Raw genomic sequence first — 26,089 nt, forward strand, 5'->3', positions numbered from 1 at the left:
TATTATTATTATTAAAAGGAGCAGGTACCAGTGGGACTAGCTGATGGCTGTGAAGGGGGTGGAGGCTGAGAATCGGCTGAAAACACAGAGAATAGCTGTTCACTGAGACTATCACACCTCCTCGGGTCAACAAAAGAAATGATAAAAATGGATAAAAGCAGAGAATGAAAGGGAGAAAAGCCTCTTGTGGCACCAGATCACCGCCCTCTAGCCCAGCTATCCTTTCTGTGAACGTGAACCTGAACGTGAACGTGAAGTCGCTCAGTCGTGTCTCTTTGAGTGACTCCTTGCGACTTTCTGTACCTTCTGTACCTTTCTGTACCTTCTGTATCCTTTCTGTACCTTCCCAGAAAAGCAGAGTCCTGTTCCTTTAAATGTGCACAACACGTGCAGCACGTACTGGGAGTAACATCTGGGTGGCTGCCACCCTTGGCTGCTTAAAGATACAGGCCTTCCTTTCCGATGACGCTTGGACCGAGTTCAAATTTCAGCAATTTAGTGAAGGGGGTTGTGGGGAGAGAAGAATGGATCGAAACTGGGGAAGTGGAGCAGGCTTTACCAGGGTGATCCTTTCTCCAGGGGAGGCCACCAGCCTCCAAGATTGATTTCCCCTACTGATTTGCAATGACTCTGGGAACCCCACTGCCCTAGGATTTTTTTCTGTCCAGAGTACATCACCATCATCGAGATTCTTCTTGAGCCCGAGCAAAAGGGAAGTTAGAGAAAAGTTGCCTCCCTTTCTGTGATCCCACGTCAGCTGTGTGACTTTGAGCAAGTTGCTCCACTTCTCTGAGCTCTGGTTTCCTCATTTCACAAACAGGGGCAATACTGCCCAAGTGGCAGGGCTCTGGGGAACGGGGCATGAGCCAGAGCTTTGAAAACTGAGCCAGTCAACACATGCTCCTTCTCTTCCCCTCTGCTTATCCTTCCATTTCCTCCTCGAAGGAGCTGGAATTTCAGCCTGCATCCTCCTGAATTCAAAAAACATCCGGTGGATCCTGGCATCAAGTCCCGTCCCCAGCTGCAGAAACTCCCCGCCATGGGTCCCAGGTCCCATTTGGCTGGCAGAGGACCTGGTTGGCACGCATGCCTCCCTTCACTTGCCTTTTGACCTTGAGCTTGCTGCCGGGGCCCCTGGCCTTCATTTTTATCATCTTTACCACAAGTGAATCTCTGTACAATGAGATGATCTCCCAGGTTCCCAGGGACTGTGCCTACTTTCTAAAAGAACATGTTGGATTCCCTGGTAGTCCAGTCGCTAAGACAGAGCTCCCAATGAAGGTGCCCAGGTTCGATTCCTGGTTGGGGAACTAGATCCCACAGGCCACAGACAGAGTGCACATGCTGAAACTAGAGTGCGTGCTGCGAGGATGATCGTTGACAATCACATGTGCTGCAACTAAGACCTGGCGAGGTCAAATAAATAATACATAGATAAATAATGTGTTGACTTTGTTTGGATTGTACAAATAGTATATATTCATTGTAAAATGATTCTAAAAACAATGAAAAATATAAAAAAGAAAATAAAAACTACCTGGGAATAACATACACGTGTTCCTACAAGCTGGAAATTGCGACAGTAAACGTCTGACTGCCATTTTCTTTCAGCATCATGTCTGTAAGGATGTATTTTTGCTGAGTGGGATCAGAGTGTACACACTGCTTTCCCCTCATGACAGTCTATCAGTGGTGTATTCCTCATGCTGAAGCAGTCCCACATGCTTGAAGCACTCACTTCTGTGAAAGGCCGTAAACAATTTCATTCATTCATTCATTCAACAATGACCTCAGGGACAAGACCTTCCTAGGCTCAGAGGTTCCCTTTACCTCCCAGAGACAGGCAGAGGAAGTGAGCCCTTATTGTGGGTCGGAGATGCGCTTTCTACATGTCCGTCCAGCAGCCAGGAGGGTTCGCAAGGGTGTGGGTGCCTCGGAACACATTCCTGCGGGCCTCGCCTACTCCAGGCTCAGACCCTCACGCCCACTTTCGCTTTGAACAAGGACTAATGAAATCTGAAGGGCTGAGATGTACTGAGAGCTTATCACGGGGCTGTTCTAAGTGCCCCACTGATAACAATGTAACAATGTCACGAACCCGTGCAAGATCCAATGCATAGCGGCCATCGTAAACCCCACTTTTCAAGCGTGGAAACCGAGGCTCACATTGATCGTTACCATCAAGGCTTGGCGCAGGGTCCTAGGTATAGAAACTGTTGCCTCGCCCCGTCTCGCCTCCTTTTCCCGGTCGGAATGAAGCCCCGAGAGACGAGAAGGAGCAGAGCGGCGGCGGAAGGACCCGGGAGCCGCGGGAACAGGCCGCAGGGAGCTGCCTGGACTCGGAGAGACAGCGGGTACGGGCTAGTCTGCAGGAAACCCTGCCCCCAGGCCGCGCGGCGCGACACCGCCCCCGGGGCGGGCCCAGTGCGTGGCAGGGGGATCGCCTACCCCATCGCGAAGTTTCCAGCCTGCGAGCGCCGCTGGACCGGCTGGACGTTCCCAGACCCCAACCATGCGGCTCCTGCTGCTCCTGGCCCCGTTGGGCTGGCTGCTTCTAGCCGAAACGAAGGGTGACGCCAAGCCGGAGGGTGAGGGCTCTGGGCTGGGGAGGTGGGGTGCGGGAGGGAGGCATTAGGGGCTGGAGCGGGAGGATGGGGGCAGGAGGGCTGGTCTAGGGGCTGCCTCCGTTAGGAGCGGTCTGTAGGGAAGTCCTGGGCTTCCGAGGGTTTCTGGGTTCAGGCTGCTGGTTCCCTGACTCGCTGGTGACTTGGACAAGTCACTTCCCCTCTTAGGGTTGTGGTTCCCACTTTCATGCCGCTGGAGGGGAAGAATGGCCGAAGTCCAGACGTTCAGTACCCGAAGGGTCAAATAATAATAGCCCTCATAATAATAAGAACAGTAGCTACCATGTATGGAGCACTGGCCACGGGTCAGACATCAGTTAAGCCGATCCCAAGCTGAAGCCCATCCTTCTATTATTCCCATTTTCCAGCTGGGCAAACTGAGGCTCTAGAATTGACTCACTTGCCCAAGGTCATTCTGCTTGTGGACTTTGGAACCTGGATTCACACCTAGGACTCACAACCATGGAGTGAGGGGCCCCTGGGCAGGGTTGGGGGTGGAAGGGGTGGCTCAAATGCCAGAACCGTTGGTACTTGCCTGTGTCCTCTGTGGTTTGCTCTGCCCCTGCCAGGTGGGTCTTAACTCTGTCTGGGTTGCCCATGAGGAAACTGGGGCCCAGACAGGTGCAGTGACTGCCCAGGGAGGTCCAGCCTTGGAGTGGTAGGTCTCAGATCTGCTGGATTCCGGGTCTAGTGCTCCTACAAAAGGCAGATTGGATTTCAAGGTGTCCCACCATCCCAAGTGGGTGCTACGCTCCTCCTCAGCTCTACCTGGACCACCTGCCCAGTGAGCATCTGAGAGCCCCCAGGAGGACACTGAAGGCTGTGGAGGCAAGCCCAGCGAAGCAGAGCCAGACTGCCCACAGCCTCCATCATCCCTGTTCTCCTTGGTCCACCCTCCAAGAGAACCTGCGAACACAGGATGGTAGTTTAGCAGACTTGGGCCAGGAGAAGGGGTGGGAACCACCGTTTCTTGACTCCTTCCTTTGTGTCAGGGTCTGCCCAAGGCTGCATGTCTCCCATGGGGAAGCAGTGTTGCTTCATCTCCGTGAAGCTTGGTGTTCTAGCCTGCAAAACAGGAGTGAACATACCTCAGTCCCAGAGCTCGAACAGGGATTCCATGGGTTGAGCCCTGTTGGGGAGAGTTCAGCTCAATGCCCAGGCCATCAAGGCATTTTCTTTCTTGTGCCCAGTGCTACTTTGTGGAGTACCCAGGACAGTAAGACCCATCAAAAAATCCAGTGAGGGCGGTGCTAAGCACACGGCTGGGCTGGTGGTATGTGCAAAGGGCCTGTGGCCGGGGTCTAGTTGCTGGCCTTTTTACCCCCTGAGTCTCTCTTCCTTCTGCTTCTACTGATGTAGGCTCCCTCCACTTCAGACCATCCCAGGAGAGAAACCCCAGCCACCTATGATGAAGCCCAGGGGGGTGAGTTGGAGAGACCAAATTGAGGACAAGGCCCCAGCAGGAGATGAGAGGGGGCAGAGTAGGTGCAAGGCAGCCTCCACAGAGTGTGAAGGATTCTGGGTGTTGCTGAGATAATCCAGGTAAAGCACCTGGTAGATAAGCAGGTCCCCAGACATGTGGCCAACATCAGGCTGCTCTCAAGTGGCTGCCCTGTGCTTCCCTTGCTCCATTCAGACCTTTTTGATAGCGTAAGTAATCATTGGGCCCATTTTGCAGTTGGAAAGACTGAGTTCCCTAAAAGGTTAGACCCCTTGGTCTCAGGTTGCCACAGCTGGTTGGAGGTGGCGTCATTGACTGCAACTCAGACCTTCTGCTTGATCCTGCTGACCCCTACTTTTGGCTAGAGGGGTGTCCTTGTTGGGAGATGCTGCTAGGAGGAGTCTCTCCAGCTCTCCCAGACCCAGCTGGTTGAGACCCCTCAGTCTGCTGGCTAAGAAGACAGCGGAGGATGGAAGTTTTTTCTCTAGGCCTTGCTCAAGCTGCCTACTGGCCTCCCGTCGGGGCCAGCTCCTTCCTTCCCCTGGCTGGGCGGGGACACCCAGCCCAGCACCAGGTGGCCAAGATGGTGCAGCTGCAGAGGAAAGTTCCATGGGGCAGGCGCAGGCACTGGGCCAGATGTCCCTTGGGGGTCCAGCGAGGCCTGAAGTGGGGCCAGGAACTTGCTGTTTGGGGCTTGGGCGGTAGGGTGGAGATTCTCTCAAGAGCTTGTCCACCCTTCAAACACCCAAGGATTCGACACAGGGAGGGAAAGATGGATGGTTCTCACTTTCAGGGTGCTCCCAATCTGAGGCGGGAAGACACAGAGCTCCTCACCGCAGTGGACACCCAATCTGGTGGGGGATACAGAGCCCTCTGTGCCTGAGGGAAGAGACATTGCCCCCTCCTGGGGGAGCCCCCAGACTGATGGGGGGGACCAGAAAAGGCTTTCAATAAAGCAGGATCCAAACAAGCAAATTTGCACATAGCTGAGGGAGCAGGAGAGTCCCCAGAGGCAGCCCTGTCCTTTCTGCCTTTTTTCCCTCTCCCTTCTTCCCAGGCTCACACCTTTCCCTGCAGGCCTTCATCTGGCCATGGAGAAGGGAGGACAAGCCCGAGCCCCGTAGTCTGAGGCTCCAGGATTACCAGCTAGGCTCAGGTGGGAGCTTCAAGCCCTGCTGTGGAACAGTGGGAAATGGAGAAGCAGGCAGACCCAGCTGGTTGGTGTGTGTGTGTGTGTGTTGGGAGGGGGGAGTCTGAGGAGACCTAAGGGTGTGAGTGGGAGGCCATACCTCTGGGGAGAGGCAGGGTTGGCTCTGGCCCTGGGAATCCCCATTTCCCGGCTCTGCTTCCGTTCCAGCCTCAGGTGGGCGTTGGGGATGGGGGAGGAGTTTTCATTCATTTCCACCTCCCTAGGGAGCAGACCGGGTGTGTCCTGACCACACCTTGAAATCCAAGACACACAGACCGTCTGCCCCCTTGCCTGGGCTGGCATTGCTTGGGGCGAGGAGTTGGCATACCATGGAGCACAGCTGAACTGGCTTGAATCCTCAGCCTTCTCTTAGGATCCCAGAGAGATGTCTGCACTGCTGCAAGCCCCTGGCTCAGCCTTTCCGGTCATTCTTGCTCTCAGGAAGGCAGCTCCCCTCCATCCTGGTCCCCCCAGCACAGCTCCGTCTGTTAGGGGAGGTTCCCTATGACAAAAACTCCTGGGACTCCCCAGCCAAGCTCATTCAATCCTCACAAGAGTCTCTGGAGGAAGGTGATTTTTTTTCCTGGCTGCGCTGTACAGCTTGCAAGATCTTAGTTCTGTGACCAGGGATTGAACTTGGACCTTCAGCAGTGAAATCGAAGAGTTCTAACCATTGCTGGACTGCCGAGGAATTCCCTGATACTATTGTTACTACTCCCATTTTGCAGATAGGAAAACAGAGGCACAGAGAGTTTAAGTTACTCTCCCAGCAGTCTGTCTTTCGCAGTTTGCCACTCCGCTCTGCTGTCTGGTTTATCTCTGCTGACCCTGGATCATGGGTCATCATCTTTCCAGAGAAACCACTGCTGGACTTGGAGCAGCAGGTCAAGGGGACCGAGAGCCCTGGATGGCCGGCCTCACGTGGGCCTTGGCCTCAGCCCGTGGCAGCTGGCTGGACCAGACAGCAAGCAGGTGGGCGGGTCCCTGGTGTTCATGGACGGCGAATCCTCCACGTTGTTACCCTGTGGGCTGTCCAGAGCTCTGGCTGCGCGGTGAATTGGTAAGAGACCTTACCGCGTGACTGGAGCCGGGTGCCCATGCTGGGGAGGCCTGAGAGAAGGCGGCTGGAAAGGCTGGATTCAGCCGGCATCTGGGATTCCCAGCATTCCAGGATCTTGGACAGGGAGGTGAAGGGCATGGACGTGTGGGATTCCAGCTCATTCCTGTCCTATACTTCAAGGTTCTGTGACCTTGGGCAGGTTATGTAGCTTCTCTGTGCCTCAGATTCTTCACCTATAAGAAGGAGAGTAGAAATATCACCTATCACATAGGATGGTTTTTTAAAAAATTATTTAATTGGCTGTGCTGGATCTTCATGGCTGCCTGTAGGCTTTTCTCGAGTTGCGGCGAGTGGGCTTCTCCTTGCGGTGGCTTCTCTCGTCACGGAGCACAGGCCCTGGCGTGCAGGCTCAGTAGTTCTGGTGCACGGGCTTAGTTGCCTTGCAGCATGAGAGATCTTCCCAGACCAAGATCAAACCTGTGTCCCCAGCATTGGCAGGAGGATTCTTAACCACTGGACCACCAGAAAAGTCCCCGCTTAAGATGTTGATGGTTAAGTTCAATAACAGATGTGACACGCCTCAGGCAGTTCATGGCATTGAGTCAAGGCTCAGCTGGTGCTAGTGCCTACTAGTCACTTCCCACAGGGCTCCGCAGGCCACACTCTGCACATCAGGCCCAAGTCACACTCAGTCCCAGCCTTGGAGAGGGGGAGGGGCACCGAGGAAATAGACATGTTGGGCTCAGCATGACAAAGAGAGGGCGAGCAGGTTTGTACTGGTACTGCACCTGCTGGGCACACTGAGACTGCTTGAGCTGAGGACCGATGGATAAGGGGATGAGATTGAGAAGGGCTTCCTGGAGGTGGTCTGGGGAAGGAGCAAGTTTTGCAGGCAGGACAAAAGAATAGGGTGCTGGTTGGATTCATCAGGGCAATTTCCTGGGGATGTTGAGAGCTGGTGCCAGGGTCCCTTAGGGCAGGAGCCTGCCTTGAGTTCTCTTGCTGTGAACCACCTCCCAAGCCCCTGCACGGGAGCCTAGAGTCAGAGGACCAGGGGATGGGTGGTCCTATCCAGTCCATCCTACAAGAAATCAACCCTGAATATTCATTGGAAGGACTGATGCTGAGGCTAAAACACCTATACTTGGCTACTTGATGTGAAGAGCCGACTCATTAGAAAAGACCTTGATGCTGGGAAAGATTGAAGGCAAGAGGAGGAGGGGACGACAGAGGATGAGATGGTTGGATGGCATCACTGATTCAATGGACAACAGTTTGAGCAAACTCTGGGAAATGGTAAAGGAGAGAGAATCCTGGCCTACTGCAGTCCATGGGGTCACAGAGAGTCAGACACAACTGAGCAACTGAACAACATCAGCCTCCCAGGCCCTGCATTGGAGCCTAGAGTCAGAAGACCAGGGGATGGGTGGAACCAGAGGTTTCTAAATATGGCTGACATCAGAAATCACCAGGGAAGTGGAGGATGAATCCAATCCAGCCTCCTGGCTCCATCTCAGATTGCTGGTCCTGGGACCCAGGAGTGTAGATTTCACAACCTCCTTTGTGATGCTAATATGCAGGCAGGTTTGGGACCCCCTGTATTGGGCGATCATGGCCAGGAGAGTGGACATTGTGTTGCCCAAGGAGTATAGAATTTGTAAGGTCCCCTTGCAAGACCCTGGCAAGGAAAACTGAGCAGAGACAGGCTGGGCAGGTGGAAGGGGGCATATGGGGAGGGCCTGGCTGGACCGTCTCTTTAGATGGAGACGGATGCCTGACCACAATCCAGGCCTGAGCAGGACATGCAGAGTTAAGATAGGGGCCTTTAGAGCCCGATGTCTGCGTCCACATCATTGTGCTGCCTTGGGCAGGTTACTGTGTCTGAGTCTTCCCCCTGCCCCTCCTCCTGCCGCCTGACTTCAGGAGCCCTTGCCAGTAGAGAATCCAGAATCTCACATAGATGCACACACTGGCTTTTTCCATCCATGAAATGTGACACTCTTCCTGTCCCCAGCAGTCCCTGTTGTCGACCAGAAGGCCTGAGAGCTGAGGCTTTGGCTCTCCTTGCCTGGGGGCAGAATTAACCATCCAGAGGGGTTGCGGGGAATCTTTCCCCTGAGTGTGAGCCACACCCCTCTTCTCTGGACCCCAGGGTCAGATGGTGAGGCCTCCCCTCTGCACACCTGCCTAATGAATCCACCCTTTTCTGTCCCAGGTCTCTGGACCCACCATCAGTGGATTCTTGCCAATCTTGGCCCGGCTGCCTGGCGCCAACCCCCTGCTCTGGGACCAGCTGCCTGGTCCCAGAGCAGGGGGCTCAGCCGGCTTTGCCCCTTTGTTCTTTTAGCCCAGGCTCCTCCTGACTTCTTGGGGAGGTCAGGGTGAGAGGGCCTGACCTACCTGTGCTGGCCTGGCCACTTGGAGTGGCCATAAAAGTGCTAGGTCCTGGACCCCAGGGAAACAAGACTCACCCAGCGAATCAATGATGAGTGCTGCAGATGATGGAGTCCTGCCTCTGAGGGCAGGAGAGAGGTCAAGAGAAATCCAAGAAGGCTTCATAGACGTGGAGGTAGCGAAGAAGTGTCACTGGCCCTGAGACCGGGAGGAAGGTTAGAGAAAGGGCAGAGAGAGAAAGCCCTGGCAGGAGGGAGGTGCCCAGCAAGGTGAGGAGCAGGGCCTGCTTGGTGGAGGGAATGAGGATGTCAAAGGCCAGTGGGCAGGGACCCTGAATGCCAGAGCAAGGCGTTTGCCTCTCAGTGATCAGCACCAAGAGTAGCTGTTAGTGTGTGCCAGCATTCCAACAAGGATATTCCAGGCCTGGAAGTGAAATGAGCTTCCCTGGTGGCTCAGACGGTAAAGAATCCGCCTGCAATGCAGGAGACCTGGGTTTGATCCCTGGGTTGGAAAGATCCCCTGGAGGAGGGCATGGTAACCCACTCCAGTATTCTTGCCTGGAGAATCCCCATGGACAGAGGGGTCTAGGCTACAGTCCATGGGGTCACAAAGAGTCAGACATGACTGAGCGTGTGAAAGTGAAAAAGCGCTCATGACTGAGCACAGAAAGTGAAAAATGTGAAAGCGTTGGTCACTCAGTCGTGTCTGACTCTTTGGGTCCCCATGGACTGTGGCCCGCCAGGTTCCTCCGTCCATAAAGAATTCTCCAGTCAAGAATACTGGAGTGGGTAGCCATTCCCTTCTCCAGGGGATCTTTGCAACCCAGGGATTGAACCCAGGTCTCCTGTATTGCAGGTGGATTCTTTACTGTCTGAACCACCAGAGCCTGATCTCATTTAATTAGTCTAGCAGCCCTGGGAAGCAGGTACGGTTATTACCCCTGTTTTACAAGGGGGAAACTGCAGCTCAGAAGGTTAAGGACTTGCCCAGGCTCACGCAGTTGGTAAGGAAAACAGCCAGGAGCCTAGCCAAGCCAGCTACAGAGTTTTTTTTTTTTTTTTTTCCCAACCATAGATTCAACCTGGGCCTCAGCAGTGAAAGCCCAGACTCCTAACCACTAGTACACCAGGGAACTCCCAGAGCCTTTACTTCCCAGAGAATGTAGTCTCAAAGTATGGTCTGGGAATGGTTTGTCCAGGGCTCCCAGAGACGGCATGTGGGAGAGTTTCCAGGAGGTTCTGTTGTAGAGATAAAGCCACCCTGCAGAGTCCAGAGTGGTTCCTTGTTAAAAAGGTAGCATAAGTAAGTTAATTTATATCACTTTTTAGATTCCACATATAAGGAATGCCATAGAATATTTTTCCTTCTCTGTCTGACTTACTTCAGAAAGAGACTCAGACTTAGAGAACGAACTTACAGTTGCTGGGGGTAAGGATGGGAGGAAGGGATAGGGAGTTTGGGATGGACATATACCCACTGCTCTATTTAAAACGGATAACAAACAAGGACCTACTGTATAGCACAGGGAACTCTGTTCAGTGTTGTGTGGCAGCCTGGGGGAGAGGAATCTGGGGGAGAATGGATATGTATGGCTGAGTTCCTTTGCTGTCCACCTGAAACTATCACAACCTTGTTAATCAATTATGTGCTCAGTCATGCCTGACTCTTTGCGGTCCCATGGCCTGTAGCTTGCCAGGCTCCTCTGCCCATGGAATTTTCCAGGCAAGAATACTGGAGTGGGGTGCCATTTCCTATTCCAGGATAATTGGTTATACTCCAATATAAAATTTTAAAAAGTGTTTTTTGTTTTTTGTTTTTTTAAAAGGTAGCATAGCCACTCTTGGCCAAAGGCCAGGATTTCAAGTGAATTTCTACTGCAGGCCAACTCTTCTTGGTTCTCATGGTGTTGGGAGAATTCAAGGCCAAGTGAGGCTCAACACAAAAATGTGTTGAGATCAGTTAGCAATGTCTGCCCTGAGTGCAGGCAGGGAGAGTGGAGGTTGTTCCCAGGCTGATGTCTGACAGTGGCCAGAGAGGTCCTCCTGGTGTTCAACACTCAGAGCGAATCCTTTCCTCTGCCCCCAAATCCAGAGACTCAGTCCCACAATGCAAGGTGCAGACGCCTCTGCCCTGGGCGCTTCCTGCCATGTTGGTCAGTCACCAGATGGATGGAGACCCAGGTCATGTCCCACCTCTGACATTAACCTGAGGAGTGATCTTAGGTGTGCCCCTTCCTCCCTGGGCCCTTGTCTGTGATGGGTTGATGTGAAGATACATCCCGTGAGATTTGACACATCCCTTTGGGCACAGTTACCCACTTCTGACGTCACCTCTCTTCATCCTCCGTTCCCTTCTCTGTCCCTAGACAACCTTTTGGTCCTCACTGTGGCTACGAAGGAGACCGAGGGGTTCCGACGCTTTAAGCGCTCAGCTCAGTTCTTCAACTACAAGATCCAGGTAGGGGGCTCCCTGGGTGGGGGCAGAGACAGCCGAGGGGAGGTGCTGGACAGATAGAAGTCAAGATGCTCGGTCTGTCAGATGCCCAGTGGGGCTGGAAATTGAGCTGGCCAGGTTTCTCTTTAGCAAAAGCCCATGTTAAGGGGCCTGTCTCTGCAGGCGCTGGGGCTGGGGGAGGACTGGCCTGGGGAGGCGATGTTGGCAGGCGGAGGGCTGAAGGTCCGGCTATTGAAGAAAGCCCTGGAGAAGCACGCCGACAAGGAGAACCTGGTCATTCTCTTCACAGACAGGTAGGCATCTGAGAGGTAGAAGAATATTCTAGAATGAGGCCCTGCCAGGACATCAGGGATGAGGTGGGGATTACTGTAGCTAGGGTTGCCTACAGTTCTAAGGGGTCTATGCACCCCAGAAAAGACTCATTTCCACTCTTGGTGAAAAGATGGGTGGGGGGACCTGCCCAGGTATGGTGAGCTATGCTTCTTTTAATGTATATATAGTATATATAATTTTATATATTTGTTTTTGGTTGCACTGGGTCTTCATTGCTGTTTGCAAGCTTTTCTCTAGTTGTGATGAGCAGGGGCTACTCCCTGGTTGCATTTCACGGGGCTTCTCATTACGGTGGCTTCTCTTGTTGCTGAGCACAGGCTCTCGGGCTCTCGGGCTTCAGTAGTTGTGGTGTATGGGGCTCAGTTTTCTCTTTGGGCTCGGTAGTTTTGGCTCCTGGGCTCTAGCACAGGCTCAGTAGTTGTGGCACATGGACTTAGTTGCTGTGTCGCATGTGGAATCTTCCCAGACCAGGGATCGAACCTGTGTCTCCTGCAGGTGGATTCTTTACCACTGAGCCATCAGGGAAGCCCGCTGAGCTATGCTTTGAGTGTGAAATGGTCACAGATTATGGGGACCATGTCTCTGCCCAGGGAGGGGGTGGAAACTTGATGGGCAGGGTCAAAGGTAACAGAGCTGATCTATTTACTAGATGTGGCCCAGGGCAGGCGTGGGAGGAGGAAAGTGTTAGTCGCTCAGTCGTGTCTGACTCTGCAACCCCGTGGCCTATAGCCCACCAGGCTCCTCTGTGCATGGGATTCTCCAGGCAAAGATACTGGAGTGGGTAGCCATTCCCTTTTCCAGGGGATCTTCCTGACCTGGGGATCGAACCTGGGACTCCTGCACTGCAGGCAGATTCTTTACCATCTGAGCCACCAGGGAAGCCTGGGCTCCTCCTGCCTGTGCCCTTCTGAGCCCCTGCTCCCCTACCAACCCCGTCTCCTCGCCGCCCTGCTCCATCTTTTCCCGGCTCTGGCCACAGCTATGATGTGGTGTTTGCCTCGGGGCCCCGAGAGCTCCTGAAGAAGTTTCGGCAGGCCAGGAGCCAGGTGGTCTTCTCGGCCGAGGAGCTCATCTACCCGGACCGCAGGCTGGAGGCCAAGTACCCGGTGGTGTCCGACGGCAAGAGGTTCCTGGGCTCTGGAGGTGAGGACCCCGGGTGCACAGTGTGTGGCAGACAGGGCAGGCTCCAGAGAGGTCCATCCACTGCCTTGGGGAGGACCCCCTGGCTCGACATCCCACATGGCTATCACGAGCTGCTGAATGCAGGGTCCTCAGAAAAACTCCTGAGTTTTTAACCTTTAAATCAGCTCCACTGCAGTCTTGCTTATCTCATTCAATAGCTCCCCTGATCTGCACAGGATAAAACAGGGAGTCACCCCCAATTCCTCCCTCCCCTCCCCCACCTTACCTTCAGCAGGTCACACCACTCCCACTCCAAGAGATCTCTGGAGTCTGCCCTCTCACATCCACACCCCTGGCCACCGCCTCTCCGGGCTGCTGGCATGGGCAGTAGTCCCCTGACTGCTCTGCCAGCCTCTAGCCTCTCCTCTTCCAGTCCATTCTCCATCCAGCACAGATGCGAGTCCACACATATTGCTCAGTGACTTCCCCTTGCACAGAGAATAAAACCCATATTTTATTCTGGATTCCCCTGTCTAGCCACGAAGGGAGGATCTGCTCCAGCAACCTTGTTTCCCTATTGGCTGAGATAGCGCAGCCCAGATGGCCTGGCCCTGGCCCAGGGGTGGAGGTGTTCTCTGGGGCGGGGCCCTTTCCTGGCTGCCCACCTGCTTTTTCTCTTCCCCTCCCACCAGGCTGCACAGTAGTTAAGGAGCTATGTGGGCTTTTCCCTCTATCCCCTCCTGCACTGTGTGACCTCGGCTCAGCCTCTGCCCTTCTCTGGGTCAAGTTTCCTGGATACCTGTCGAAAAGGGGCTCCAAACCTATGCCCCACCAGCCCTTTACTCCTGGGCTTCAGTGTAACTCATTCATTCCCCTCCTGTGTGCTGCCCAGGACCTGAACTGGTGCAGGTTAATGGACAACAGTGATTTTTCTCTCTGGGCTCAGTGGGAACTTGTCACCAAGTGGCATTAACAGATAGGCTGTTTCCAGCCTATAGACAGCACCTCCCCTCAATCCAGGAGGGCTTCTGAGAGGAGGCAGGGCTTATGAATAAAGAAGTGAAAGGTGGGTGAGAGGGAAGGCTGGGAGGAGGCCCCTGACTCAGAGGCCAGAAATTGAGTGTCTGTCTATATGTCCCCCACCCCCAGGCTTCATCGGTTATGCTCCCAACCTTAGCAAACTGGTGGCAGAGTGGGAAGGCCAGGACAGCGACAGCGATCAGCTCTTTTACACCAAGATCTTCTTGGACCCAGAGAAGAGGGTAAGCAGCAGTGGGTAGGGCTGTGAGATCTTGACACTGGATCCCCAGACTGGGCTGCACTGGGAGCAGCCCCTACCCCCCAGACTTGACCCCCTGGGCTGGGCATTGACACCCCACTTATATATTCTTTGATTCACTCATTTATTCAGCAGGTATTAAAAAACATTTTATTTATAGTATTTACCTTTTTATTTTTGGCTGTCCTGAGTCTTTTTTGCTGGACCAGCTTTTCTCTAGTTGCAGAGAATGGGGGCTACTCTCCAGTTCTGGTGCTCAGGCTTCTCATCGCAGTGGCTTCTCTTGCTGCAGAGTCTGGGCTCCAGGGCACTCAGGCTTCAGTAGTTGCAGCAAGTGGGCTCAGTGGTTGCAGCTCCCAGGCCCTAGAGCACAGGCTCCATAGTTGCGGTGCGCCTGCTTAGTTGCTCCATGGCCTGTGGGGTCTTCCTGGATCAGGGATTGAACCTGTGTCTCCTGCACTGGTAGGCAGATTCTTAACCACTGAGCCACCAGGGAAGCCCCAGCAGATATTTGCTGAGTTGTGTGTGAGACACTGTCAGGCGTAGGTAATGAACGAGACAGTTGGGGTTTCTGCCCTCCTGAACCCTCAAACCGGGCAGAGGAGGAATTTACAGCCTCGTGGCAGGTGGTGAGGATGGTCATGAAAGGAACTGACAGCCTGAGCTGCCCCTGGCCCACCCAACTTGGAGGAGTTCTAAGGGACTGATGAGGTCTTGACTGGACCTGGGCCCCACAGGCCAGGCCTCTGAGCCTGTCTCAAGGCAGGGATCCTTGAGGGGAGTGGAGGTGGTAGAACCGAGCAGGTGTAGCCCCAAAGCCAGCCAGTGTCCTCTGGGCAGGCAGGAAAGTTAGGGAACTCTTGGGGAGAGGGTCAGTATTCCTGGATTCTGCCCTGCACACCCCCTTAACCCCAATTTATGCTGTGTTGCCTGACAAAGGGTAAGTCACTTTCCCTCTCTGGGTCTCAATTTTTATTATCCATGAAATAATGAAGTGAAGCAGTTGGACTTGTGCGTGGAAACTATGAACTTGATCTTTGTTGGCTCAGTCCTTCCTTCTCCTTCCCCTCTGCCTCCAGTGACATTGCTAGTAGAAGCCTGTGGTCTAAAATGGTAGAGCTGCTCTCTGTGGGATGAAGGCTGAGCCTAGAGTGTCACTTGGCCTGACCTAGGGCTCCTTGAGACATAGTCGCATCTGCAAGCAGTAGCGTTATGTCGTGAACATGGACCTCAGGGCCAGGCTGCCCGTTTCCAATGCCAGCTTAGCCAGTTACTAGCTGCATGACCTTGAGCAAATTATCCAACCTCTCTGTGCCTTGTTTTTAAATCTGTGAAATGCAATGATGATGATACTTTCTGACAAGGATGTTCTGTGGATTAAATGAGTGTGCATGTAATACTTAGAATAGTGATTGGCACCCAGTTGAGTGCTAAACAAGCATCTGTTATCACAACGGCTGTTGTTGAACCAGCTGTCCCCTTAGATTCTTTCCAGTTCAGAGAGTCCCTAGTTCTCGTGAATAAAGGTGCTACAGCAGTAAATCCCAGGGGCTTGGCCACTGACTGGCTTCCCAGGGATCCTAGCTGCCCTGATGTGACGGGGAAAAGCGGATAGAGGGAGAGGAAGTGGCAGAAGTGGGAGGGCTGGCTCCCCACACTGGGTGATGGAGCCCTGTCCACTGCCAGGGCTTGTTCCTGGTGCAGTCCAATGCCCTCTTTCCTACAGGAGCAGATCAATATCACCCTGGACCACCGTTGCCGAATCTTCCAGAATTTGGATGGAGCCTTGGGTGAGCAGCCCCGACAGGGAGGGGGATCCTGAGAGGAGTGGTAAGGAGATGAGGATTCCAGCCAAGGAGGTTCCTCTCAGCTGTTGTGCTGGGATTTTCTCTGGGGGCAGAGCTATGTCTCTTTGGGGATGAAGAAAGGAGGGCCAGAAGGTCAGTCCAGAGAACCTGTGGGACACCAGGGCTCAGACTGGGAGGGGCTGGGTGATGCACTCAGTGGGTACCCCATCCCTGCCCTGCGTCCCTGGTCCTTCAAGGTGAGCCTACTTCACCTCCTTCCCCTGCTCTCCCACCTCCCAAGTGAAGACTTCCTGAGCTGGGGGCAGGGAGTTGATGGATGACATGGGAAGCAGAGAGGCTGCTTGACACTTGAAACCACAAATGCTCTTGGCCTGGTCCCAAGTCAGTGGCTGGTGATGACGTTGCTTTGCCACTATTTTGCTGGATGACCTCAGGCAAGACACAAACACATACCCTCGGGCGTCTGTTTTCCCACCCTTAGAAAAGAGAAGTTGGACCAGATCGTTGATTGGTGATTTAATGGGGGTAAATGGACCCCTTTGAGAGTCTGAGGAGAGCTCTGGGTCCCATCCCAGCGAGGTGCAGAGACATCACACCCTTTCGTCTGTGGGTTCTGGGAGTTCATGAGCCTCGGTTAAGAAGCTGGGTCCAGACTGCTTCTTGGGTGGACTTGCACAGAGGGGCTCCCCTCACATGATCACTCACCACAAAAGGCCTCCGTGCCAGGCGTCTTCTCAGGCCTCTGGGAAAAGGCCCGTCTGCATTTTATAACTGTCAGACAGAGCAGTCCTACCTGCTGTCTTATGTGCAGACTGTCTGGGTCGGAGCCCAGAACTTGGCCTCTGGGCCTGATGCTGGACAGGTCTCTGTTTTCTGACCCACAGATGAGGTCGTGCTCAAGTTTGAAATGGGCCAAGTGAGAGCGAGGAACCTGGCCTACGACACCCTCCCAGTCCTGATTCATGGCAACGGGCCCACCAAGGTAGGGAGGGGCCCCAGCCCCAGGGGAGAGTCGTGGGGGGAGAGATCCAGAATCCGGGGTTGTGCTCTCACTGTGACCCCAAGCTTCCCCTTGGGTTTGGGGCCACCTACCTGGGACACGCTCACTGCCTCTGTCCTCACATCTGAGTTCAGGATGGTGCTGCCTCTCTGTACCGGCATGGTCAGTGATGCCCTGTCTGTGCTGGACCACAGAAGAGGCACTGTCTCCATCCAGGCCCAGGCGGGGCTGCCTTGAGTCATCTGTACTCTGCCACCCCAGGGCAGACTTGTTCCTACATTCAACAAACATTGCATGTTTGCACCAAGGCGTGAGGCCTCGCCAGCCCTGAACAGGACAGAATGTTCCCTGTTCTCCCAGAGCTGCAGGAGGGGCAGGGGTGCAGGCCAGCCTCCCCTGGCCCTTGAGGGACAGGCCCCTGGATCCCAACTGGTTTCTAGGAGTGTGGTCCTCAACCACTCCTTCAGAATCAGGTGGATGGGAGGGGAAGGGGAGTGTGTTTAAATGCAGGTTTCCTGACGCCGCCCAAGTGCGTGTGTGCTTAGTTGCTCAGTTGTGTCCCCCTCATTGTGGCCCCATGGGCTGTGGCCTGCCAGGCTCCTCTGTCCATGGGATTTTCCAGGAAAGAATACCGGAGTGGGTTGCAATGCCCTCCTCCAGGGGATCTTCCCAACCCCCAGGGATTGAATCCACGTCTCTTGTGTCTCCTGCATTGGCAAGTGGGTTCTTTACCACTAGCGCCACCCACCCAAGAGCTGCAGTTTTGAAATGTCTGCAGGGGGGGCGCCGAGGAATCTGTATTTTACACGCTCCCAGGAGGTCCACAGGGCTTTCCAGGTGGCACTAGTGGTAAAGAACCCGTCTGCCAATGCAGAAGACGCAGGAGACGCGGCAGGTTCAGACCCTGGGTTGGGATGATCCTCTGGAAGGAGGGCATGGCAACCCACTCTAGTATTGTTGCCTGGAGAATCCCATGGACAGAGGAGCCTGGCAGGCTACAGTCCATGGGGTTACAGAGTCGGACACGACTGAAGCAACTTAGCACACACAGGCGGTCACAGATGAGGCAGCACCAAAGTCTGTGTCCTCCCTCTGCCCTGCTCAGACCAGCTTTGGTCATCTCCAAGGGTGGATATACTTTCCAAGACCTGCCCCCAACAAAGCCACATTCCTGCCCTCTTTGGGAGGGCAGAGGGCTGGGGTGCAGGCCCCCCTCCTTGGTGGTGGCTGGGGCAGGAGTGGGGCTGGCCTGGTTTCAGTCATATCCCTCGTCTCCCGACAGCTGCAGCTGAACTACTTGGGCAACTACATCCCGCGCTTCTGGACCTTCGAGACGGGGTGCGCTGTGTGTGACGAGGGCCTGCGCAGCCTCAAGGGCATCGGGGTGAGGCTGCTGGGCCCCGGGGCTCTGTCCTTGGAGTGGGAGAAGGGGAGGGGCTCTGGAAGAGACTCTGTCATCTCTGGTGGGCCCTAAAGCGGTCACCTTCCTCCTCGTCCTCACCCAGGCACCTCCTCCTGAAAGCCTTCTCAGATTGCACATGGCTCTGGCTTCCTGGGAAGCCTAAGTTCTGGTTTCTTCTGCCTGGTCCTTCAGGGGCCCTTGTAGCCCTCTCCCCATCCCATGAACCTTACTCCTCATTCATGGTCCATCTCAGACCTCATGCCAGCCAAGCTCTCTGACAGTGTGCTGTCAACCTGTCCTGGCTGGAGTCTGGACTCACACTGCACCTGTCCCCTGTAGAGACAGCCTCCAGCTGCATCCCTGGTCCCGTCCCCTGCCCCCTGCACACGCTGCTCGGAGCTCCTGCCCAGGCCCCTTTCCTGCTAAGTCCTGCAAAGCCTCTGACTTCTAGTCCCTCTGGCCATCCTCAGGGCTCAGCAGCCACTCCATGGCTGGACATGGCTGGACTCTTGTGCCGCCCTCTCTCCCTGCAGGATGAAGCTCTGCCTGCTGTTCTGGTCGGCGTGTTCATCGAACAGCCCACCCCGTTCCTGTCCCTGTTCTTCCAGCGGCTCTTGCGCCTCCACTACCCCCAAAAACGGTTGAGGCTTTTCATTCACAACCACGTGAGTAGCAGGCTCTTGGTGGGCTCACCATGTGGTTTGGGTCGAGGGTCCACCCTTGCAAGATGCCCTGAGACCTCTGAGGAAGTAACCAAACCAGGGTTATCTGGGTCAGATGGAAGTGGGAAGTGGGCTGTATTCCCAATCACTGGGTTGACTCTGGAGTCAGACTGGCTGGGTTTGAACCCCAATATCACTGCTTATATTAGCTGTGTGACCTTGGGCATCTTATTCAACCTCTCTGGGCTTCAGTTTTTTCATCTATTAGGTCTATTCAATAGGGATACTATTAGTGCTGGCCACATAGGATTAAACAAGTTGACCTCTGAAGCATGAAGACAAGCGCCTGATGAATAGGAAGCACATAGTAGGTGCTCTTAGCTGACGTCGTTATCGTTATTTCCCTTCCTGCTCCAGTCAGTCTTTCATTCCTCCCCCCCTTTTTTTTTGGCCAAGCTGCAGGACATGTGGGATCTTAGTTCCCCGACCAGGGATCAAACCTGTGTCCCATGCAGTGGAAGTGCTGAGTCTTAACCACTGGACCACCAGGGGAGTCCCAGTCTTTCCTGATTCGATCTGGTGATAGTTAAATTGGTTTTCATTCCTTGAGTATAATACATTCTGAGGAGTCAAGGGGCACCTGAAGGCCTTCTACTTTGTGAATCCAGGCCTGGAATAAGTATTCTGAGCTCCCTGCCTCGCCAGCCTCTCCATTCCAGCAGGATAAAGTCCCACATCTCAGCTTTTGCTGAGAGAAGCCAAACATGCTCTTAAGTCCTGCCTGCTGTCAAAGCTCTTTGTCTTCCATAGAGTCTTAGCTGCGCTGTCCATAGTCACCCTCTTCCGAGACCTTGTGGCCCTGACTGTCCGCACCCCACCTCCAGGGACCTGTGGGCCCCGACTCAGCTCAACTTGTCTGTCTCACAGACATTCAACTGTCCTTCCTGAAAACAGGAGGAGGTTGTAGACCCTGCCCTTCGGAGGCTCCCAGCTTCCCTGGAGTCATCAAACCTCACGCGCATAAATTGTGACTTTGTGTAGAAAAAGAGAATTGTCCCAGATGGTCTTTGAGGACCTACTGTGTGCTCTTGTCTGACTTGTCAACTCCTTGCAGTGACCCCATGGGGAGATAGGATTGCCCTCCCATTTTACAAGGGAGGAAACTGAAGCTGAGACAGGTGAAGTGACTTGTCCAAGGCCATGCAGCTCACTGGAGCAGATCCAGGCTTCGCTCCGAACCCTGGGTTTGTTTTTAAACACCCTGCTCTTCCTTTCTCCCCATGCAAGGGGCTCCAGGTATAAACTTTTTCCAAGTGCCGTTTGAATGTTACCTGGAGCGTTTTATAGCAAACTCTGGGCCATACCTGGGACCAGCAGAACTGGTCATCAGTGACTGATGTGGGGCCTGTGGGGTGAGGGGCGCTGTCCTGGTGACAGAGGCTTTTAAGAGGCCTGTAGACCTGGTCTAGTCAGGGGAGGATGGTCAGAGGCTGGCTTCCCAGGTGGCACTAGTAGTAAAGAACCCACCTGCCAATGCAGGAGACATAAGAAATGTAGGTTCGATCTCTGGTTTGAGAGTATTGAGGAAATGGCAGCCCACTCCAGTATTCTTGCTTGGAGAATCCCATGCGTGGAGGAGCTTGGTGGCCTATAGTCCAGGGGTCACAAAGAGTCAGACACGACTGGAGTGACTTAGCATGCACGCACGATCAGAGGCTGGCCAGGAAGGGCACTCCAGGCAGAAGGTCTGACGATGGCAGAGTTCCAGGGAGCAAGTTCCAGCAAGTGGCCGGGGATGTGCCAGCAATAAGAGGGAGCATCCTGGGGCAGCAGAAGACGCTGTGGTCCCAGGGGGTGGAGCCTCATCCTCAGCCTCCATCCCTTTGCCCCCAGGAGCAGCACCACAAGGCTCAGGTGGAGCAGTTCCTGGCAGAGCACGGCGACGAGTACCAGTCTGTGAAACTGGTGGGCCCCGAGGTGCGGGTGGCCAACGCAGACGCCAGGAACATGGGCGCGTGAGTTGAGGGTCATGGCGGAGGGGCCGTGTAATCAGGAGCCCCGGGCGGGAAGACAGAGGTTCAGAAGGCTATGTGGTCTCCAGCAAGTCCTGCCCCTCCCTTGACCTTGGTGTTCTCATCTCTCAAATGGGGAAACCGTTGAGTCAACCTCAATGCTCCTGGGGAGGGCTGAGCAAAGGAGAAGCAAAGGAGAGACAGAGGAAGGACTGGAGGCCAGAGGAGATAAATGCTGACAATTGGAGAAACAGCCTCTGATTTTTTTTCCTTTATCATAGAAATAAACAAGTTTAATTTGTGTTGACTATAAAAGAGTTAGAAAGTGCAGATCCGAGATTGGCAAACTCCTTATAAAGGACCAGCTAGTAAATCTACATAAGTTGGCTTTGAGGGCTCTGCCGTGATCACTCAGCCTGGCTATTAGAGCATGAATGAGCGTGGCTGTGCTCCAATAACATTTTCTTTATCAACACTGAAATTTGAAGTGCATATGATTTTCACATGACTTCTTTTGATTTTTATTTTCCCCACCCATTTAGAAATGTGAAACTGTTCTTACAGATTTGTGATTGCCATGGGGTGGGAGAGGGATGGACTGGGAGTTTGGGATTAGCAGATGCAAACTGTTACATAGAGAATGGAAAAACAAGGTCCTACTGTGTAGCACAGGGAACTATATTCAATATCCTGTGATAAACCGTGATGGAAAGGAATATGAAAAAACGTCTGTGTATATATATATGTACAACTGAATCACTTGGCTCTATAGCAGAAATTAGCATTGTGAATCAACTATACGTCAATAAAGTAATTTGACAAAAGTTCCTGGGGATTCTTTTAGTGGTCCAGTGGTTAAGACTCCATGCTTCCACTGCAGAGGGGCACGAGTTCGATCCCTGGTCAGGGAACTAAGATCCCGCATGGCGCATAGCACAGTCAAAAAAAGAGAAAAGGGTCAAAACCCCAGGCAGTGGGCTGGATTTGCACTGTGCTCCATAGTTTGCTGAGCCTGGCACCAGTAAACAGAAAGAACATAGATTTTTAAGAAAATTTTAACTATTACTGATTTACAATATTGTGCTAGTTTCAGGTGTACAACTTCGGATTCTTTTCTATTAAAGGTTATTACAAGGTATTGAATATCATTATCTTTCTGGCATCTGGCACCCAGTTCCCTGAAAGCCTTGGCACTGGGGAGAGCAGGCCCACAGGCAGGTTCCTACACTGCTCGGTGCTATGGGGCCATTATTTACTGTGCTGGACAGTAAATCCTTGTTGTTTATTTTTTGTATATTAGTGTGTATCTGTTAATCCCATACTCCTAATTTATCTCTTCCCCTTCCCCCTTTTCCACTTTAGTAACTGTGTTTTTATTTTCTATGTCTGTGAGTCTATTTCTGTCTTGTAAATATGTTGGTTTGTGTTATTTTTTTAGATTCCACATGCAGGTGATATCATATGACATTTGTCTTTCTCTGTCTGACTGATTTTACTTAGTGTGAGATTTTTAAAGCTTTTGGTGTAGGTTGCCAGACTGTCCTCTGGAAAGGCACAGCCAGTTTACCCATAGCACAGAGCAGTGTAGGGACCTGTCTGTGGGCCTGCTCTCCCCAATGCCCAGGTTTCCAGGGCACTGGCTGCCAGATGCCAGGCTCTGGGGCTTGTCTTGACAGCTTTGTAGTCCAGGGGTTGGGTCTCAGAGTCGGGAGGGACCTCGAGGTGGCTGGTGCCAGCCTGCAGCAGGGCTGACCTGAGCTCCCTAAAGACCCTTGGCTGGTACCTGGTGATGACAGATGTGGGCAGCGGGACTGCAGGTGCAGGGATCCTGGGTGGTGGGGAGGTGGGCACCAGCACCCTGACCCCAACGACCCTGTGTTCCCTCCCCACAGGGACTTGTGCCGGCAGGACCGTGGCTGCACTTACTACTTCAGCGTGGATGCCGACGTGGCCCTGACTGAGCCCAAAACCCTGCGGCTGCTGATCGAGCAGAACAAGTGAGGCTGTGGGCTGGCCGTGGCCGGCTGGCAGACAGGCCCTCAGCGCTCACGATGGCCCTGGACCCGAGTCTGGGCTTGGGGTGGGGGCCCCTCCCCTGCCTGTCTCCTCCTCCACACTGGCCTCACCTGTGACCCTGGGCTGTTCCCAGCCTGGCTATCTTGTCTTTACACACACACACACACACACATTCTCTAGTTGCGGTGAGTGAGGGCTACTCTTTCTGCAGTGCACAGGCTTCTCATTGCAGTGGCTTCTCTTTTTGCAAAGCACAGGCTGTAGGCGCATGGGCTTCGGTAGTTGCACCCCGCAGCCTCAGTAGTTGTGACTCATGGGCTCTAGAGCACAGGCTCAGTAGTTGTGGTGCTCAGGCTTAGTCGCTCTGCGGCATATGGGACCTTCCTGGACCAGGGATCGAACCTGTGTCTCCTGCATTGGCAGGTGGATTTCTTATCCACTGTACTGCCAGGGAAGTCCTGGCTACCTTGATTTAGTCTAGGATGTTCTCCACCTCCTGGCTCCAAGCTCCAAGCTGTCCCACCCCCTACCCCCACCCCTCCTCCTCTGTGCCTTTCCTGGCTGCTCTGTGAGGGGCAGGGGGAGCTGGCACCAGATGGGCCAGACCCCACCCCAGGCCCTACTCCAGGGAGGTCCTTGCAGGTTGAAGGCACTCTCCCTCCCCTTCCCCACACCTGGACCTGCCCCAACCTCCCCTCAGGCAGAGGGACTCCCTCTGAGATGCTCCCTTCCCCAGGAACGTTATCACCCCATTGATGACCCGCCATGGGAGGCTGTGGTCGAACTTCTGGGGGGCACTGAGTGCAGATGGCTACTACGCCCGCTCCGAGGACTACGTGGACATCGTGCAGGGGCGGCGTGTGTGAGTACCTGCAGGATGGGGGGACACCCTCCTCTGTCTTCCACCTGGCCTCGCCTCCCCCAGTATTCCTGTCCTTGTTGTGCTCAAATTCCTGCTGAACTGAAGCAAGGAAGACTGCAGTCAGACACACAGAAGGACTTCCTGACAATTATCCTGGGGCCATGTGCCCAGAGTAGGGGAATCAAATTAGCACCATCCTGCCCTCCCAGCCTGTGACTTCCCCCTCGTCTGACCCCTGACCCCCAGCCTATGACTCCACACCATTGCCTGTGACCCCCTCCATCTTCCCCTGTCTCCCTTAGGGGTGTCTGGAATGTACCCTACATCTCAAACATCTACCTGATCAAGGGAAGCGCCCTGCGGGCTGAGTTGCAGGAGACAGACCTGTTCCACCACAGCAAGCTGGACCCCGACATGGCCTTCTGTGCCAACATCCGGCAGCAGGTTAGCTGGGCTGGGCAGTCAGAAGAGGCCCCGTTGATGGGGAAGACGAGTTACCTTGTTCCCGTGGGCCCTGTGGCTTCTGAGATCCCAGCAGGACTGCTTACAGGCTGCCAGGCCCTGGTGGGGGCACTTGGGGCCCCAGGCATGAGGGCTGCCCCTCGGGGTCTGTAGGATCATTTTAGCAGACCCAGTTATCACACTATCTTTATCTTTTTTAAAATTTGTGTTTATTTATTTGTGGCTGTGCTGGGTCTTCATTGCTGTGCGGGCTTTCCTCTAGATGCAGTGAGCAGGAGCCGCTCTCTAGTTGCAGTGCCTGGTCTTCTCATTGCAATGGCCTCTCTTCTTGTGGCTCCCGGGCTCTGGAGCACAGGCTCAATAGTTGTGGCACACAGGCTTCGTTGCTCCATGGCCTGTGGGATTTTCCCGGACCAGGGATTGAACCCACATCTCCTGCATTGGCAGGTGGATTCTTTACCACTGAGCCACCAGGGAAGCCCTACACAATCTCTTTTATGTACATTTTGACAGAGCCCAGAGAAAACTGAACTTTCCACCTTTACTCCAAGTAATATGCCCAAGAGTTGCCCTTACTATTTCCCTGTGCCCCACTCGATACTATTTTGTGGTTATTTTTTTTTTTTAATGTGACAGCGGGATGATGTTTTCCTTGTGCCCACAACTCACTCCAGGATCAGAACTCCATCCTTTTCTTTTGCACGCTCATTCTTTCACTCCTGTTCAGTCCTCCAGGAAGTCTTCCTTGATTGCCTCAGGCCTTGGGCACTTGGGAAATGGAGTGACCCACACTGGGTTGTGAATTTAAATATGGTGGGTAGAGGAGGCTTCAGTTTTGCCCACGCCAGGGGTCGGGTGTGCAGGAGAAGGGAGGCTCTCTTCCATCCAGCCTCTTCTCCCCAGGATGTGTTCATGTTCCTGACCAACCGGCACTCCTTTGGCCACCTGCTCTCCCTGGACAGCTACCAGACCACCCACCTCCACAACGACCTCTGGGAGGTGTTCAGCAACCCTGAGGTGAGGCCCCGGGTGGGTGGGCAGGCATGGGAACAAAAGGGACCTCTGTGATCCTGTGACCTGAGGCATCTCCCTCCCAGAGCCTGACCTAGGCTGGGCTGGGACCCCATGGTCCCCCCTGGCTCCCTCCACCCCAGAGGGCTTGTCAGGCAGGATTCCAGTGTGGAGAGGAGACTGTCTCTCGAGGCAGCGCCATCTGGTGGAGGAGGGACCTGGAGTTAGAGGCTGAGGTTTGTGGTCCATCAGCTGTGACAGTTAAACCTGTCCACCTTTGGGGCCTCGGTTATCTTTTTTTTCCAGGCAAGGCTTTACTGGGGCCCCTTCTGCAGCAGTGGGGAGTGAGAACTAACGTCAGGCTCCCTTGCTCACTCTCTTCCTGAGGAGGGGTGAGCTTGTTCCCTGTATAGGGTGAGAGTTGGGTTGTGTCCAGGGGTCTGGGCGGAGCAATAGCTTAGGTGTTTTGCCCTCTGGTGTTGAGTGCAGGGGGCATGCTCAGTACCCTGATTTTGCTCTTGGCTCTTGAGAAGTGGCAGTGGAGGTTGTTTAGTCCTTCCGTTATCTTTTGTCCAGAATCTATGGGGCCTCAGTTATCTCAGCTCTAAAATGGGCGTGCTATCCCAGCCTGCCTCACCTCTGAGGGTGCTGTGCTGATCAGAGGAGGAGGAAGTCCTGACAGCATCACTAGATGTTCAAGCCTGTGGCTGATGTGGGCACAGGCACATACCTGCAGGGGGACCTATACATGTACACTCACATGCAAACATGGACTCCCATGGACATACTTGTGCGCCCAAACAGCTCACATGACCCAGCGGGCAGAGGCGCATACAGGCTCCCCCACTCCCACCCCCAATGCTCCCGCACCCCACCGGGCCTGGGGGGCAGAACTCCCTCTTGGAACAGCCCATGCAGGTCAATCCCAGCTGGCCCAGGCTGGCCCGAGGACCCAGCT

General features: G+C 54.0%; 1 protein-coding gene across 1 annotated transcript in view; it reads left to right on the forward strand.

Annotated features, from left to right (window-relative positions):
• The first annotated feature begins 2,423 nt into the window (after window positions 1-2,423).
• Window positions 2,424-26,089, forward strand: part of PLOD1 (procollagen-lysine,2-oxoglutarate 5-dioxygenase 1) — a 29,465-nt gene continuing 5,799 nt past the window's right edge. The window contains exons 1-14 of the mRNA XM_086344557.1: window positions 2,424-2,588; window positions 11,074-11,165; window positions 11,325-11,455; window positions 12,475-12,638; window positions 13,767-13,879; window positions 15,623-15,686; window positions 16,589-16,686; window positions 17,987-18,088; window positions 18,640-18,771; window positions 20,662-20,783; window positions 22,673-22,777; window positions 23,533-23,658; window positions 23,961-24,102; window positions 25,024-25,137. Coding sequence (XP_086200683.1) covers window positions 2,513-2,588; window positions 11,074-11,165; window positions 11,325-11,455; window positions 12,475-12,638; window positions 13,767-13,879; window positions 15,623-15,686; window positions 16,589-16,686; window positions 17,987-18,088; window positions 18,640-18,771; window positions 20,662-20,783; window positions 22,673-22,777; window positions 23,533-23,658; window positions 23,961-24,102; window positions 25,024-25,137 — 1,581 coding nt within the window. The 5' untranslated portion in view covers window positions 2,424-2,512. The remainder of the gene's footprint in view (window positions 2,589-11,073; window positions 11,166-11,324; window positions 11,456-12,474; window positions 12,639-13,766; window positions 13,880-15,622; window positions 15,687-16,588; window positions 16,687-17,986; window positions 18,089-18,639; window positions 18,772-20,661; window positions 20,784-22,672; window positions 22,778-23,532; window positions 23,659-23,960; window positions 24,103-25,023; window positions 25,138-26,089) is intronic.

Source organism: Bos grunniens, chromosome 16 (assembly GCF_055505025.1).
Source record: "Bos grunniens cultivar Pamir isolate PY7600 chromosome 16, Bosgru_T2T1.0, whole genome shotgun sequence".
NCBI lineage: Eukaryota > Metazoa > Chordata > Mammalia > Artiodactyla > Bovidae > Bos > Bos grunniens.